Here is a 16966-nt window from a genome sequence, read left to right as displayed (position 1 = left end):
CGGCCACTGGCTGCTGGCAACGCGCAATCTGAGTGCGCAGCAGACGGGCCCCGGGCTATGACGAAGCCCCGAAAGGCTTACTTCCTGCTTGCATGCGAGGCTTCTGGACTGGCGAGCAATATAGTCTGGACTGGCCGGCCGGGATGGTGGCGTAGCGTGAGGAGCACATCCCTGCCCGCATGTGGGTGTGGCGCCTTGCGTCCATCTACAGTACACTGCATCCAGCCCAACCCACCACCACGACGAACCTTGTGTCTTTTTTTGGGCACTATCGCAGCGGCACATCTCATCTGCCGCCACCATCCTACGACCCATTGGCCGAGATAGACCCTGCATACCCATCCCGAGTACTGCTGCCCCTCGTTCGGCCTGCCGTTCTGAGTCACGCGTCCTCTCGACTTTATCGATTTCTCCAGGTCTCACCACCACCTGACCCAGCACCTCCGAAGGAAAAGAAAAATGTCGCTCACCAACGCCACACCGCTCGAGGTCGCCCAGGCTGCCCGCCTCGGATCCCGGAAGCTGGCCGTCTTGTCCACCGACGAGCGCAACCAAGCCCTCACGGCCATTCACCATGCGCTAGCAGAGGCCAAGGATCAAGTGCTGGCCGCCAATGTCCAGGACCTCGAGTCCGCCAACAAGGCCGCCGCAGGAGGCACGCTAAGTGCCAGTCTGGTAAAGAGGCTGGATCTGGGGAAGCCGGGCAAGTACGAGGATATGCTGCAGGGAATATTGGACGTGCGGGACTTGGAAGATCCCATCAACAAGACGACGGCAAAGACGCTGCTCGACGACAACCTGGTCCTGTCGCGCATCACGTGTCCCATTGGCGTGCTGCTCATCATATTTGAGGCCCGGCCCGAAGTCATTGCCAACATCTCTGCCCTTGCCATCAAGTCCGGGAACGCTGCCATTCTCAAGGGCGGCCGTGAATCGAGCAACAGCTTCGCAGCAATCGCGTCCATCATCTCCCGAGCCCTGGCCTCAACCGCAGTACCATCCGACTGTCTCCAGCTAGTCCAGACTCACGATGTCATTGCCGACCTCCTCAAGCAGGATACCTATATCGACCTGTGCATTCCCCGTGGCGGCAACAAACTCGTCCGCTACGTCAAAGACACAACCACCATTCCAGTCCTCGGGCACGCAGACGGCATATGTGCAACCTACCTATGTGCCGACTACCCTGCGGACAAGGCTACCAAGATCATTCTCGACGCAAAAACAAGCTACCCGGCTGGTTGCAACGCACTGGAACAACTTCTCGTCGAGGAATCGGCCCTCACCTCCAGTCTGCCCACTGTTGCAGAGGCGCTTCTCCAAAAAGGTGTCTCGCTGCGATGCGACAGCACCTCTCTGCTCGCACTGAAAGGGAAGCTGGATCCGCACTCTGCAGCGCTGCTGCAAGAATGCGGCCCGGAAGACTACGATACCGAGTTCTTGGACTACATCCTCGCCATCAAGACCGTCGCAAATGTTGAAGAAGCCATTTCGCACATCAACACGCACGGATCTCACCATACCGATGCTATCCTGACCACCTCGGAGCCCACTGCCAAGACTTTCCTCGCAGCCGTGGATTCCTCGAGCGTGTACTGGAACACGTCGACCCGCATGGCTGACGGGCAAAGATATGGATTTGGCACTGAAGTTGGCATCAGCACCAACAAGATCCACTCGCGGGGGCCTGTGGGGCTCGAGGGTTTGACTATTTACAAGTGGGTCATTGTAGGTGACGCGCAGGTGAGTGCCGAGTACGGTGCTGGCGGCAAGCAGTGGAAACACCAGCGCGTACCCGTTGGGGACGACGAGAGCATTGCACAGAACGAAGAAGAGCGGGAAGTATTGAGGAAGTTTCGAGCGAGCAAGGCATAGACACGGGTACTGCCATTGTCCATCCTTACACGGTCGCATGTCGGTAGTACCATTGCGATACAATGACAAGACAGGAAGCCGGATCCCGGCCGTTACATTACATGTACAGTTATCCAAGTGTCGCAAAGACATGCCGAAAAAAAGAAAATAAACAAAGTACCCAAACTAGTGGTTTCCTCGACATGCAAGAAAAAATGCCACACCACCCATCCTAGCATGCCGCTCGTCCCACCTTCCTTGCTCCACCCAAATCATGTCCATCCATCCCTACCTACATTCACAAACGTGCGTTACAAGTAACTTACTCACTCACCGCATCTACGTCGCATCATTTCCACTTGATCTCCCACCCGCGGAGCCCCTCCAAAAAAAAACTCAACAAAAAAGAAATGTACGCGTAACACATCAGCACATACGTACATGACCAACAAGACAAAAAAAAAACCCCCCGCGCAGCCGCTTATAAGGCCGGTGGGCAATGAAGAGAAATGATCATCGGCCTCAACATTTCCCTCCTCCCCCCATTTTTTTTTAAAAAAAAAACATAGTTGCCCTTAGTCATGTCCATGACGAAGTATGTATATAGAATAGCACCGAAGAAAAAAACAGGGGACTCGGCGTAACTCGTCATCTGTCCCCCATGTCCCTCGATGGCTACGTACTTACTTACTTACATGTAGCCAACTTCCGATCTGGAGACGAGAATGCAAGGGAGATAAAAGAAGAAAAAAAAATAGGATAAACAGATATTGGGAAAACGCCAAGTGCATGCTATGCTATGCTATGCTACTGTATGTTATGCTAAGTATTGCTAAGATAAAACAAAAAAAAACAGATCCGTGGTACACCAGCACCGCTACTTAGACCTAATCCATAGTAGTTATTCTTCTTCTTCTTCTTCTTCTTCTTCTCAGTCCCGTTCCAACGTCATCACTATCCCTATCCCCATGCCCATTCCCCAATCCCAATCTCATTATGATTATCATTATTATCCGTTTTCGCGCCTCGATGCATTCCGCCATGACAGCTTGAATAGCCGAGGTGTTTTAGCCTTTCAGCCTCCAAGTAGCCTCTTAGCCTCTAAGTAGCCTCTTAGCCACTTGTAGCCTCTTAGCCACTTGTAGCCTCTTAGCCACTTGTAGCCTCTTAGCCACTTGTAGCCTCCGCGCGGGCGCGCGATATTAGTCATGCATGTAATGTGATGCGATGCATACTCATGACTGACATGGACGCGATTGAGCTTGGGACTGTGTGGTGTGTATGTATCTTTTTGTAGAGGAGGAGAGGTTGTTGTTATTGTTATTGTTAGGAATTCCCGCAGTGCATGTGGTGGGTGCTGCGGGTATGCTATTTACTTGTCTATTTGTCCATGTACCTATGTACCTAATACATGGATGGATACATGGATGTTGTAGCTCAAACGCGCCCGAAAATTGTAATAATACCACCGACACTATCAAACACCCCCACACACAACGGATGATAGTAACCAACTCTCTCCCGCCACGCGCAATTTTAAAATCCCCCACTCCCCACCCCACCCAATTTTAAAATTGCCAAGACAACCCATCTTCATTACGATAATTCCCGTCCGTCAAACAGCATAACTATACCATTGCGCCTTTTAATTTCCTGCCCCCTTGTCTAATATACATACACCTAGCCATGTTATACAGCATAGAATAGTAGATAGTATGTAGATAGGAGATGGTCGATCTATCTATCTACCTACCTAATTTCTCTATTCCGCCTATCTGGCTCTCTGGTTATCTGGCTATCAGCCGTGCGTGACTCGTGCATTTGTTATTGTTGTCTTTTATTATTATTATTATTAGCGTTATTGGTGTTGGTGTTGGTGTTGTGATGGGTTGGGAATGAGGAAACGGGGGGGGGGAGAGGATGTTTTTTTGTTTGTTTTTATTTTCGTGTTGGTGGTGGTGGTGGTACGGATATAGCAAAGGACGAACAGAATGATGATGTTTCGATTGCTACGTATACATACATACATATTTTTCTTCTAAAATTACTGGTGGAGCATTGTTTTCGTAGTAGGGCGTGATGAATGTTCAGTTTCAGGGCAATGATCGGAGGAGGTTGTTGTGGACATGGAACTGAACATGAGTAGGTGGAGCAAACAGATTACAATGTGTGACAGGTAGAAACGCTTGATATGCGCAAGACAGTGTCTATTCTCATTGCCAACAACTAATCTTCGCAAAGGCAACGATAATCTACTAGCCTTTCCATGCATGCGTAGCGCCAACGCCCTAGTCCATGCCCTTCCTTTCGTAAAACAAGTGTGGTATACCATAAACATTTCTCAAAATCTATAACATGCTCAACATGCGTCTAGTCAACACCCTTGTTCCTCAGAGCAAGAGGCGTCTTGGCAAAAATCTGAGCACCGTCCACCAAACGACGCTCTTCGTTTTTGCGGCCGTTGACAAAGTCGGGGTAGTTGAGCGTTAGCTCAACGGCACCGTGGACAACGTGGTCAACCGCCTCGACACCCAGCATGAACGAGTGGTCCTGGTTACCAACCTCGTAGCGCCATGAGCCGAAGCGACCACGGGACAGAATGTCCTTGGTCTGTAGGGCGGGAAGCAGCTCCTTGAGGACACCCTCACGCTCGAGCGAAGGAGTGGGGTATCCGTGGTCGAAGCGGCGGTGGTAGGTCGAGACAATCTCGTCGTCGGGCTTGATCATCTCAGTGTTGATCAGACCCTGAATGCAGTCCTTGAGCAGGTTCGCCTGGTCAACAGGCTTCATGCTCGACTCGGACACCTCGAGCATGATAGACCAGTAGGGTCCCTCCTTGGGCTCGGTGGAGCTGGGCTTGGAGCCATTGGCCATCTGCTGCGTGGCGAGCTTGACGTCCTTTTGCGGCTGGTTGTATGGCGAGTAGTTGGAGAAGATGGTGGCGCGGTAGAAGGGGCAGTCGTCTTCGGGGAAGTACAGCCAGCACTTGTCACCGATGCGTTCAGGGCGCTCACCACGCAGACCAACACCAATGACGTGCGTGGTGGAGTAGAAGAGACCCTTGCTGAGGTCGATGAGCTTCTTGTCGCCCATGGTCTCGACGAGCGCGTCAACGGCCATGGTGTTGATGAGCTTCTTGTAATTGACGACGGTGCCGTCCTGGAGATGTACCTTGTGGCCGTCGGCGTCGACCTTGGTCACCTTGCTGTGTTCGCCGTACCGTGTCTTGGACTCTGGGAGCGTCTTGGCGACGGCGATCCAAATTCCACCGGTACCGTCTCGTGCGGGGAAGCGGAACGTGGCGTTGGGACCCCAGTTTCCGGCCGTCTTGTTGTGGATGATGTTGTACATGACACCCTTGACATTGGGCGCAGCAACACGCTCGCCGAGCCACTCGCACTGCATCTTGGTGGTAGGGACGGCCCAGACCTTGAAGTTGTATGGGCGCATGAAGAGGTCGGCAATGCCAACACCCAGCTGGCGGAGGATCCACTCGTCAAAGTCCTTTGGCTTGGTGTTTGCCACGCGGGACTCGAGGGCGGCGTCAATCAGGCCGTCCATGCAGCGTGCCTGGTCGTCCTTGCCCAGCATAGACAGGTTGTTTTGGAAGGGGTAGGGGACCCATTGGCCCTTGCAGCGGACGTACGAGATGCGCTGGTGGGTGAACCAGTCGTCGTCGTTGGGCAGGGCCTCGTCGATGCAGTCGTCAAAGTACTTGTAGTGGGAAAAGATGACATGGCCGCCGACGTCGTAGAGCTGGGGCGTGGTTAGACAAGAGGGACCAATTGGCGCCTGGGGCACTCACGAAGCCTTCGGGAGTCGTGTCTGTCGAAGCAAGACCACCGGGTGTTTCGTTGGCGTCGACGATCATCCACGAGGGACCATCCTGGGGGGGGGGGGGGTTGTCAGTTGACATGAGCAGCTGGGCAGGCAGCGTGCCATGGGGGGGGGGGAGCAGACGTACAATTTGATTGAGGCGCTTGGCGGCACCGAGTCCAGTTGGACCAGCGCCAATGACGAGCACGTCGACAGAACTGCAGCGGGTGGTCAGGGCAAGCTCTCTGTTTCTCTCTCTTTCCTTGTGCAAGCAGGCGGTGAACGTACATTTCTTCCTTGGCGGAACCCATGGTGCCCTGCAGGATTTCTTGGAAACTTGGAACACGCTTGAGGGTCTGGCGGGCAAAGTTGAGCATGTAGGAGTGAGGGAGGGTGGAGCAGTGGGCGGGCGGGCGACAGTTGGGGCGGCGTGGTGGAGGAATATAGCTAGAGATAGACGAAGAATGCCAAGGGCGATGCTGTTAAAAGTGGGCCAGGGTAGAGGGTGGAGGGGCCAGCCAGTCGACGCCCGCGCGCGTCTGGGGGGGCACCAAAAAGGCGACAGAGGCATAGGGCAGTGGCAGGGAAAAGGGGCAGCGCGTCATGGGGGGAGGAGGCGCCGTGGGTGCAGTGGGCAGTGGGCAGTGGGCAGTGGCAGCTCGTGGGCGCATCCATTGGCTGGCGGGGGGCGCAGGACGCAGAGCAGGCCAAAGTAGGTCTTGTAGTAGCAGTGGTGGTGGTAGTGGTAGTGGTAGCGGTAGTGGTAGCAACCGTTGTCGCTGTGGAGCAGCACCGCACCGCTGCTGTGTCGCGTTCCCTCCTGCACGTCCCCGCGGCGGGCGGAGCGTCAGTGTCAGGCCAGGTCAGCACACAGTGCAGTCAGTCACAGTCAAAAGACGCTCGCTGGCGGCCCGTGGTACAGCGTGGTGCTGCTGCGATCAACACTGTAGTCTCGCAGCAGTCTGCCAGGCTGCGTGTCGTGCTAGTGCGACGGTGCAATGACGCCTGTGCCAAATACAGACACGCCCGCCCCCCCTATTCTACGCCGCGCCTCAGGCCTTTGCCTCTCTCGCCTCCCGCCTCTCGCCTCTCGCCTCCCGCCTCCGCCTCCGCCATGGGGGGCCCGTCTCGCGCAATGTACTGGAATGTCGAGCCTGCGTGGCCCAGCACTGTACCTGGAGCACGGCGGGCCACGGCAGAGCCACAGACAAGGCGGCCGTGGGACCCAGGGCAATAGCACGTCGATAGCTGGCGGTAGGTACGCGTACGCCTTCACACCAAGCAGCCTGCTGGGCGCGGCTCCCAATTTCGGCGCCATCGCACACCTCTGCAGAAGCGCCCATTGTGATTGCGCGTCCGCACTCGCGGCTCCACAGCACATCGGTTTCACGCGTCGTCGCTGTCGCCGTCACTCGTCATGCTGCCTCACATACATAGATGGATCCATGGCCGTGGCCCAGTAGGCGCTCGCACCTTGCCCTTACTGCACATGTGCATGTCCCCACACCCCCTGTGCCCCCGGCCCTACCACGCCCACTCCCCATCACGCTCTCCCACGCACTCCCACTCCCACTACCACGCCAACGCCCTCTGCCTGACTTCCGCTCCGCCCCTCTCGTCGCTAGCGCTGCCACCCCCCCATCGCCGCACCTTGCCCATCTCCATACCACACGATCCTCCCACCCTCGCTCCTCTCCTGACAAGCCCCGTCCCTCGCTTGTGCCGCGCCCGTGAGGTTTCACTTTGCCTTTGGACGCGCAACCACCGCCTCATCAGTCAGCAACGCCGCTAGTCCAGAAGCGCCCTCGCCCGCCAAACCAGTCCGTCGCCGCAGCCTCTCCCTGCATCTTCACCACCAACTCGACTTTCTCTCTCTCTCTCTTTTTCTCCTTCGCCCACTGCCTCCTTATCCACAGTCTCTCGTTAGCCTCCACCCTTTCCCCCCCCCCAGCAATGTCTCAAGACGAGAAGGTGAGGTCGTCGGTCGACGCCTCTCGCGACACGGCGCAGCCTGTCCTCCCCACGGTGAACCCTGATGCCCAGAAGTCGGCTCCCGAGTCGTCTTCCTTCCATCCTTCTGTCTACATTGCGTACGTCAACACCACACCCTGCTCTTCGCCCCCCCATGCAAGCAACCAAGCTAATCGCCCTGCAGCACCTGGATCGCCCTGAGTTCCAGCACAATCGTCTTCAACAAGTACATCCTCGACACGGCCAAATTTCGTGCGTCTACCCTCAGCTCGCCCATGAAGAAGCGCATACTGACAGAGACGCTCAGACTTCCCAATCTTCCTCACAACATGGCATCTCATTTTCGCCACCGTCATGACCCAGATCCTCGCCCGCTTCACCTCCGTCCTCGACTCCAGGAAGAAGGTGCCCATGACGGGCCGCGTCTACCTCCGAGCCATTGTCCCCATCGGCATCTTCTTCAGCATGAGTTTGATCTGCGGTAACCAGGCATATCTATACCTCAGTGTGGCCTTTATCCAGATGCTCAAGGTACGTTGAGAGCGCTGCGCCGGCGAAACAGGAATATGCTGACTTTTTTTTTCCAAGGCCACCATGCCTGTCGCTGTCCTCATCACCACCTGGGTCCTGGGTGTCTCGCCCGTCAACTTCAAGACGCTCGGGAACGTGTCGTTCATTGTCATTGGTGTCGTCATTGCCTCGATGGGTGAGATCCAATTCGTCATGGTCGGTTTCCTGTTCCAGTGCGCCGGTATCGCTTTCGAGGCTATCCGCTTGGTCATGGTTCAGCGTCTGCTCAGCGGCGCCGACTTCAAGATGGACCCCCTCGTCTCGCTCTACTACTACGCCCCCGCGTGCGCCGTCATCAACGGCTGCATTTTGATCTTCACTGAGCTTCCTGCCATGACCATGGCTGATGTGGACCGCGTCGGCCTTTTCACCCTGTTCGCCAACGCATCCGTCGCCTTCTTGCTCAACGTCTCGGTCGTCTTCCTGGTATGTCTGATTTCCTCCTCTTCTCCAGCACCTGCTTACAATTCGTAGATTGGCAGGACCTCTTCGCTCGTCCTCACGCTTTCCGGTGTGCTCAAGGACATTCTCCTTGTCTTCGCGTCCATGTTCCTCTTCAAGGACCCCGTCACCCTCCTCCAGGCCTTTGGTTACTCCATCGCGCTCGGCGGTCTTGTCTACTACAAGCTGGGTGGAGAGAAGCTCAAGGAGTACCTTGGCCAGGGTAGCATGAAGTGGCAGGAGCTTGGCCACAGCAGGCCTGTGCTCCGCAAGCTCATGGTATTCACCGCCGTCATCATTTCCATGTTCTTCATTCTGGGTTCCCTCGGACCACGCTACGCTCCCGACTCGACCAACCAGGTCTATAACGGTATTGGCAAGCTCATTGGCGACAAGGCTGTATAAAGCGCCCCGTGTCCCCAGCCAGCGAATACTATTTTGCAACATGAAGCGAGCCCAATCGATCAAGTCTGCGCCAGCATCTCGCGCCTTTGTTCTTCTTTGTCTTTTTATTGTTGTTTGGAGTAAGCCTCACATGTACGGGATTCACGTTATACGCATAGACCAGCGGGCCTCTCTCAACCCGAGGGAGCCTGCTTTGAGAAGCTCTTGATTCAGGATGCAACCCTGGGCACACTTGTCGGGGAACAATGACGGGGAAACGAAGTGACACGGTTTTTGTCATATATAGACCTTGCAGGCATTCACAGCGACTGCGAGCGGAAGATACATACTTTCTAGCTACATAATGGTAATGCTTGTGAAGCAACGTGCGACGCTATGTGATGAGATGAGCACTCACATGCGACCAGACCAAAGATGTGGATGCGCTGCACAGGTTTCTTTCCACCGTCGGCGCAGCGAGCCGAGACGGCGGCGCAGCGCTAGCGACCAGTCTGGTGCATCTGCTTCGCCGTGGCGGCGAGGCGCGCAAGTGGAGTTGCGATTTCCTCGCTTCGCACGGGCCACACCACGCCAAGCTGGGCTATTTCGCAATTTCTTCTGATTGACAACTTCTCTCTCCCAGTCGTTACTAACCCCCAGCACAACACGCTCAAAATCAGTCAAGATGGGAATTGACCTCGACCGCCACCATGTTCGAGACGGGCACCGCAGTATGTGATTCCCCCGTCGAGTCGGCGCAGCAATGCGCTGGCGATAGCTGTCTTTAGACGCAACATGAGCCTTCGAGAGGAGAGAGATTGACGAGTGCACAGAGGTCCCCAAGTCCACCAACCCCTACGTCAAGCTGTTGGTGCGTCTGTACAAGTTCCTGGCTCGTAAGTTGTCGCACTGGAATTCCGCCCATAATCTGTGCTAACTGCCCACAGGCCGCACCGATGCCCCCTTCAACAAGACGGTTCTGCGCCGCCTCATGATGTCCAAGACCAACCGTCCCGTAAGCCGCCGACGATACGGATTCTTAGCAAACAGCGCAACTGACACGCGATAGCCCGTCTCCCTCTCCAAGATTGTCTCCATCGCGGCCAACAAGAACACCGCCAAGACCCACGAGGGCAAGACCATCGTCATTGTACGGCGCCCGAATACAAGACTGCAGGCGAATGGCTAACAGGACCAGGTCGGCACCGTCACTGACGACAACCGCATGCTCGAGCTCCCCAAGCTCTCGGTTGCGGCTCTCCGCTTCACTGCCTCGGCTCGCGCTCGCATCGAGAAGGCTGGTGGTGAGTGCCTCACCATTGACGAGGTCGCTACCCGCTCCCCCACCGGAGCCAACACCCTCCTCCTCCGCGGACCCAAGAACTCGCGTGAGGCTTTCAAGCACTTTGGCTTCGGTCCCCACTCTGGAAAGAAGCCCTACGTCGAGAGCAAGGGCCGCAAGTTCGAGCGTGCCCGTGGACGCAGAAGGTCGCGTGGTTTCAAGGTCTAAGCTTGTGCTACAAGTGGTTCGGTTTCTCTGGTTTGGCGTGGTCACGGTCATGGGAATTCACTTACGAGGCGTGCATCATGACTAGCAATGGCTCTTTGAAGGCCTGCAAAAAGATACTCGATGCTCAACATGAAATGAAGCATACAAATGGGCTCTTGGGGCTCAGGGTCCACCATGAAATCTCATTTTTGATTCGTGAAGTATATTTGTTGTGACTGTGACTTGGATTGTTCACTTTCATTCCAATGATATAGAAGCAACAGAAAGTATTCATTGGCGGATACCTCGATGGTTGGAGAAGACGGTTCCTCGAAATCGGCGAATGTTGGGTATTCAAAAGGCTGCAACAAAACGCTCTTGACATGACCATTCTCATGACCATTCTCATCTGCTGTGACGCGGTGCTTCTGTAGTAATCCGCCGCCTTTGCAGGACTGTTTTTCCGCATCTGGTAACCCAGGATCTTCTCACTTGACGGCGGGCTTTTTACGACAAATTTTCTTGCGGCTCCCCCACATTCAACCAACCATCGCGCTAGTCTCCCTCACCCACGTAATATCCTAACCTAGTCACTACCGCATAAGTGACTCCAATTGAACATCTACAAAACCAGTCACTGCCATACAGCAGTGACTTGATCTGCAACCATATCCGCAAAAATGTACGACACTCGCAAGGTCGGTGTATTGGGCGGCGGCCAACTCGGTCGCATGCTGATTGAAGCCGCGAATCGCTTGAACATCCAAGTCAACGTACTAGACGCAGCAGCAACGCCAGCCAAGCAAATCTCAGCACACAATGGACACATTGAGGGCTCTTTCAAGGATGCAGCCGCCGTAAAGCAACTGGCCCAATCCTCCGATGTCGTCACCGTCGAAATCGAGCACGTGGATACCCACATGCTGGAGCAGGTTGCGGGACAAGTCGTTGTTGAGCCGAGCTGGAAGACTCTCCGGACTATCAAGGACAAATATGCGCAGAAGCAGTACCTGAAAGAGCATGGAGTTGGTGTCGCCGACAGTATCGATCTTGAGGGCAAGGAAGTTGAAGGACTGAAAGAAGTGGGGGCGTCGTATGGCTATCCCTTCATGCTCAAGAGCAAGACGGAGGCGTACGATGGCAAGGGTAATTTTGTCGTCAAGAGCGAGGCAGATGTCGATGCAGCATTCGAGGCACTAGGCAAGCGACCGCTGTACGCTGAGCGATGGGCAGACTTTCGCATGGAGCTTGCGGTCATGGTTGTCAAGACCAAGGACGGCGTGCTCACATTCCCTACCGTGGAGACTGTGCACGAGGACAGCATCTGCAAGCTCACATATGCGCCGCCACGAAATGTATCCGCCAAGATTGCACAGCAGGCCCAGGACCTGGCGAAGAAGGCCATTGGCGCTTTTGAAGGAAAGGGTGTCTTTGGCGTCGAGATGTTCCTGCTCAAAGACGACAGCCTCCTCATCAACGAGATTGCGCCTCGTCCACACAACTCGGGTCACTACACCATCGAGGCCTGTCCCATCTCCCAGTACGATGCCCACCTCCGCGCTATCCTCGACATCCCCATCTTGGAATCCAGCCTCCGCCTCCGCGAACCCGCAATCATGCTCAACATTCTCGGCGGCAAGACACCAGACTCGCACATCCAAGTAGCCAAGAAGGCGATTGAGTCCATCAACGCCTCAGTCCATCTCTATGGCAAAGGAGACGCTCGCCCGGGTCGTAAGATGGGTCACATTACGCTGACGGCGCCCACGCTCGCCGCCGCCGAGCGCGAGATCCAACCCCTCATTGACTTTGTCGACGCGCAAAAAGGCAAGACGGTCGAACCGCGGAACCCCGAAACCACCAAAGAAGAGCCTCTCGTCGCCGTAATCATGGGCTCCGACTCGGATCTCCCCGTCTGCCGCGCAGGCCTCGAGATCCTAACCAAACTCCAAATCCCCTTTACCACACGCATCACGTCTGCGCACCGCACGCCCGACTGGCTCCGCGAGTTCTCCAAGAACGCCGCTCAGACGTCGCTCAAAGTCATCATTGGTGCTGCAGGCGGCGCAGCCCATCTCCCCGGCATGTGCGCCTCGTGGACCACGCTCCCCGTCATCGGGCTGCCCGTCAAAGCCAGCGTCATGGACGGCTGGGACTCGCTCGTCAGCATGACGCAGATGCCGCGCGGCGAGCCCGTAGCCACCGTCGGCATCAACAATTCCACCAACGCTGCGCTGCTTGCAATCCGCATTCTGGGTGCTCATGACTACGCCATTCGTGAGCGGCTGCGCTTGTGGATGGAAGGGAATGAACATGAGGTTCTGAGGAAGGATCGAGTATTGTTGGAGGATGGCTGGGAGGCGTATTTGAAGACTATGGGGAAATAAGGGGATGTGGATATGGGGGAGGGGGATGGATGAGTTTGGGGTATGGGAAATGGGGTATGGGAAATGGGTGCGGAGAGGCGGCTTTGAAGTGATATTTTGATGATGGTCTTTGAGTCTAATTGGTATCCATTGTGGCTATGATAAACTGTGTATTTTTTTTCTTTTTTTCTTCTTTTTTTCTTTTTTTTTAGTACATGAGTGAAAGAGAAAAAAAAAGTAGGAGAGGATTATATTATTGCATACACACATACATATACATACACATATCTAGTCAGTCAGTCAGTCAGTCAGTCAGTCAGTCAGTCAGTTAGTCAGTCAGTCAGTTGATTAGTCAGTCACTTGGTGAGAAACTACTCGCTACACAGTATCTACCTACCTACCTATGCACCTACCTCTTTTCCCCCCATTTCCCTCTCTTATCACACTTTCAACGTGTTTTTAGTACATGTTTGTTTTGTATATAAAATCTAATGTTTTTTTTATTTCGTTCAGATACAACTAACAAATCGAAAAAAAACCCCTTTTATTTCAAACTATTAGATAGTCTATATCTACATGTCTGTTGTGTATTTATAGTCTGTGCTATGTATAATTATTATGTATGTTTGTATGTATGTGTGTGTGTATATGTATGTGTGTGTGTATATGTATGTGTGTGTGTATATGTGTATTTTCAGATGAATCAGTCAATTCAATTCAATCGCCTTAGGTTAGAGTTTAGTAAAGCGGAGACTCAGAAGAAGGCGTGTTATTTTCTTTTATCTTTTTTTTTTGCGTTCGCCTATCTTTTTGTAAATAATCTTGTTTAGTTGGGGTTAGAGGTCGAGTTGCTACAGGGAGTGTGTATACAGTGTATAGACTTTCATGGCACTAATGAGATAGATTAAAAAAAAAGGGGGGGGGGTGGGTGGGAAAGGTGTCGTATTGTATCAGGGGAAGAGATTTGTCGTTTTTAATGCCTGGGTTTTGTTTGGGGTTGAGATTGAGTTTTGTTTGTTTGTTTGTTTAAGTGCTATTACTACTACTACTACTACTACTACTACTACTACTACTACCTTCTCACACACACATTCTATCAGCACATTTTCCATATTGAATTTTCTATTCGTCTATATTCTATATTCTAAATTTCTTTTTTTCGAACAACTCTCAACGAAAGACATGCCAAAGCGTATATACATGAGTGGAACCATCAAGACATCAGAAAAAATGAGAGATAAAAAAACGAGAGTCGGAAAAGGAAAAGGAATGAGATGCAAAGAGTGCTGAATGAGAGGCTAGAAGAAGAAGAAGAAAGATACATGAGGACTGGAAAAGGAGATGAGGTAAAAAAGGGAAAATTGCATGTGTATTGCGCGTTGTGTGTATGTGTGTGTCTATATCAGCCTAGATGGTATTTTGCTTACTTGGTAGATGGCTTGCTTGCGCGCTTGCACCTTGACATATGCGCCCCCCTATTCCACTTTATCCATGTACATGGATCTGTGCTTGCTCGTGGACGTGTCAGACTCGGGGGTCTTACAGTAACTAGATGTACGAGGATTTACTAGGTGCTGAAGTCAGAAGCGTAGCCGGCCCAGTTTGATTTCTTGGCGAGAGGCTCCTCGGGCTCAGCCACCTCGTTGGATGCCTCGGGCTCTTGAGTGGCAGGCTCCTCGGTGGACTCGGAAGTCTCCTCAGAGGACTCGACAGGCTTCTCCTCAGAGGACTCAGGCTTCATAGACTCCTTGTCGCTCGAGCCGAAAAAGTCGGAAAGGAAGGGGACACTGTCGAGCGGGGAGTTATCGTCCGACACAATCTCCTCTTCGGCTGAAGCTGGGGACTTCTCCTCGTCGTCATCTTCAGACTTGTTCTCCTTCTCAGTCTTATCCGACTTCTCAGTCTTGGTCTCCTCGGACTCTTCGGCTACAGGCTTCTTAGCATCGCCACCAACCTTGGGCGTCTCGCTGGCGGCTGCGGGCTCCGGAACTGCTGCACCGGGGACCAGGCCGCCGAGGGGAAGGCCCATGAAATCAGTGGTCTTGGAGGCTCCCTTGGAGGCTTTTGGCGTGGGGACAGCCGACTTGGCTGCCTTGGATGGAACAGGCTCTTTTGGCTTGGAGGCAGCGGGTTCTTCAGGCTTGGAAGCATGACCCTCTGGCTTAGATTCGCCATGGCCCTTTGGCTTGGTGCTTCCGCGGTAGTAGTGCGTACGGTTGTATTCGTGAGTCTTTCCGTCCTTGAGTTCCTTGACGTGAACAGACTGCTTGGTTTCGCCTTCGTCGCAGAGACCAGAGCCACCGTATCCAGGGAGAGCGTGGGGTCCCAGGTCCTTGTACTTGGCCTCCTCAGTCTTCTCGTACAGCTCGTACCATGTGCCTGCAGGGTCTTCGTTGTGGGCGCCGCCTGTGGGAGCAGCATGGCCGCCTGTGGGAGCAGCATGTCCGCCTGCGGGAGCACCATTTCCACCTGAAGGAGCACCATGTCCACCTGTGGGCGCGGCATGGCCGCCGGTAGGAGTACCATGTCCGCCGTTGGGAGCACCATATCCGCCCACGGGAGCACCATGTCCACCTGAGGGAGCACCATTTCCACCTGAAGGAGCAGCATGGCCGCCAGTGGGCACAGCGTGTCCACCAGTAGGCGCGGCATGGCCGCCGTTGGGCGCTCCGTACGGGGCACCATGTCCGACTTCAGGGGTGGGAGTATGCTTGATGACGGTCCTGGTGCGTGAGATGGTAATAGTCTGGTCGGTGTTTGTTACAGTAACATAGTTGTTGTCACAGTCGCGAATGACGGTCGAGACAAAGGTGCCCTTCTCCCACTTGGCGCAGCCGTGGCCACCGGGGGCAGCAGATGCGCAGCTTGGGTACGGCTGGTTCTGTCGGGTCACCGTCACGGGAGGCGCGCCATAGCCGGGATCAATGGTGGGGTATCCGGCGAGCTCGGGGGTAGGCGTAGGAGTAGGAGTGTGCTTGGGAGTGGGAGTAGGAGTTGAGTCGGCCTGGTGCTTGGCGTCGCCGTATCCGTAATCGTAGGCTGCTGCGGTGGCAACGAAGATGAAAGCGTACTTCATTTTGGCTGGTTGGTTGTTATTTTGGATTAAGGAAGAAGTGGTAGTAGTTATTAAAGTCGTTGACAATGAATGACTGCGGTAAGCAAAGCTGGGTAAAAGAGTGTGAAGGTTGTTGTAGATTGTGGAGTGGATGTGCAGGATGATGAGTTAGAAACACGAGGAATGTTGGTATATATATACACGCTCGAGGCAGGCCTGGATTCTGTAGAGCCTTGCCCCCCCTGAAGTCGCAAAGACTGTGACTTGCTGGCTCTTGCTATCCTGGCATAGTCGTGAATTCGATATACAAGGCACGGATGAGAAAGCTTCGACTCGGGTCGATGCATCACTATGTTGAGGCTTCTAAGACCCGGCATGCACCCCCGATGGATTATTGTTCCAATCGTGATCTGCGTTTTCTCTAATTACCCATTGAACGGAAATTCGCCTTGAATGCCTCCGAGAAAAAGGAAGTGGATGCTTTTTTCTTTGCAGTAGACGTTTACCCCATTGTAGGATTCCCGGTGAGCCGGCGCTAGCTTTTGATTCTAGGTAGGCGAGATGCAGTCATCCAATATGTTAGCCTGGTAGTATACATGCAGGTCACCGCAAGTGTAGACCTGTAGATCTACAGAACGTTCGAATGATCAGACAGTCAGATCAAGACCTTGGGGTCCCAGCGTTGTTGGCAGACCATAGGGCGAACATCGAAAAGAGCACAGTCAAGCACGCACGCCCTATGCTACAAAACTGACCTTGCGCATAGGCTTGAGAAGAACCCATAGCACACTGCAGAGGCTGTTAGCAATAACCGTGCTCGAAAGTGGTAGAGAGGCCAACGCCATGGCGTGTCCCTACGAGGCCTGATCAGGAGCATATCCAAGTCAGGAAAGCCCAAGATTTCACCGGTGAATGCCTCACCGCGCATTACTACAAGTCTAGACAAAGATGCAAGTCCATTGCCATCAATGTCGTTGGTGTTCGCCCAACAACGTCACCTCAGGGGACGCGCCACACCCC

At 54.0% G+C, this 16966-nt stretch overlaps 6 protein-coding genes across 6 annotated transcripts; 4 read left to right on the top strand and 2 right to left on the bottom strand.

The window, feature by feature from the left end:
• Nucleotides 1–345: 345 nt before the first annotated feature.
• On the top strand, nucleotides 346–2016 carry SETTUDRAFT_164896 (uncharacterized protein). Its single transcript, XM_008031069.1, has one exon. It carries the CDS (start codon nucleotides 460–462, stop codon nucleotides 1873–1875), a length of 1416 nt encoding a protein of 471 aa, XP_008029260.1. The 5' UTR covers nucleotides 346–459; the 3' UTR covers nucleotides 1876–2016.
• Nucleotides 2017–4224: 2208 nt separating this feature from the next.
• Nucleotides 4225–5981, bottom strand: SETTUDRAFT_94263 (uncharacterized protein; the record flags this gene model as incomplete). Its single annotated transcript, XM_008031068.1, has 4 exons — nucleotides 4225–5610; nucleotides 5660–5740; nucleotides 5819–5888; nucleotides 5959–5981. 4 exons carry the CDS (start codon nucleotides 5979–5981, stop codon nucleotides 4225–4227), a joined length of 1560 nt encoding a protein of 519 aa, XP_008029259.1.
• Nucleotides 5982–7614: 1633 nt separating this feature from the next.
• Nucleotides 7615–9391, top strand: SETTUDRAFT_164895 (uncharacterized protein). The gene is made up of 5 exons (XM_008031067.1): nucleotides 7615–7760; nucleotides 7826–7893; nucleotides 7949–8172; nucleotides 8230–8637; nucleotides 8686–9391. Exons 1-5 carry the CDS (start codon nucleotides 7624–7626, stop codon nucleotides 9055–9057), a joined length of 1209 nt encoding a protein of 402 aa, XP_008029258.1. The 5' UTR covers nucleotides 7615–7623; the 3' UTR covers nucleotides 9058–9391.
• Nucleotides 9392–9746: 355 nt separating this feature from the next.
• SETTUDRAFT_120466 (uncharacterized protein) lies at nucleotides 9747–10983 on the top strand (the record flags this gene model as incomplete). The annotated part of the gene is made up of 5 exons (XM_008031066.1): nucleotides 9747–9767; nucleotides 9845–9932; nucleotides 9984–10051; nucleotides 10106–10186; nucleotides 10235–10983. 5 exons carry the CDS (start codon nucleotides 9747–9749, stop codon nucleotides 10544–10546), a joined length of 570 nt encoding a protein of 189 aa, XP_008029257.1. The 3' UTR covers nucleotides 10547–10983.
• Nucleotides 10984–11205: 222 nt separating this feature from the next.
• Nucleotides 11206–13048, top strand: SETTUDRAFT_120461 (uncharacterized protein; the record flags this gene model as incomplete). The annotated part of the gene is made up of 1 exon (XM_008031065.1): nucleotides 11206–13048. The coding sequence occupies one exon, from the start codon at nucleotides 11206–11208 to the stop codon at nucleotides 12910–12912; it is 1707 nt and encodes a 568-aa protein (XP_008029256.1). The 3' UTR covers nucleotides 12913–13048.
• Nucleotides 13049–14458: 1410 nt separating this feature from the next.
• SETTUDRAFT_33869 (uncharacterized protein) lies at nucleotides 14459–15967 on the bottom strand (the record flags this gene model as incomplete). Its single annotated transcript, XM_008030649.1, has 1 exon — nucleotides 14459–15967. The coding sequence occupies one exon, from the start codon at nucleotides 15965–15967 to the stop codon at nucleotides 14459–14461; it is 1509 nt and encodes a 502-aa protein (XP_008028840.1).
• Between the last annotated feature and the right edge of the window lie 999 nt (nucleotides 15968–16966).

Source organism: Exserohilum turcica (assembly GCF_000359705.1).
Source record: "Exserohilum turcica Et28A unplaced genomic scaffold SETTUscaffold_5, whole genome shotgun sequence".
Lineage (NCBI taxonomy): Eukaryota > Fungi > Ascomycota > Dothideomycetes > Pleosporales > Pleosporaceae > Exserohilum > Exserohilum turcicum.
The sequence above is the reverse complement of the archived record's forward strand: the minus strand, read 5'-3'. Positions and strand labels throughout refer to the sequence as shown.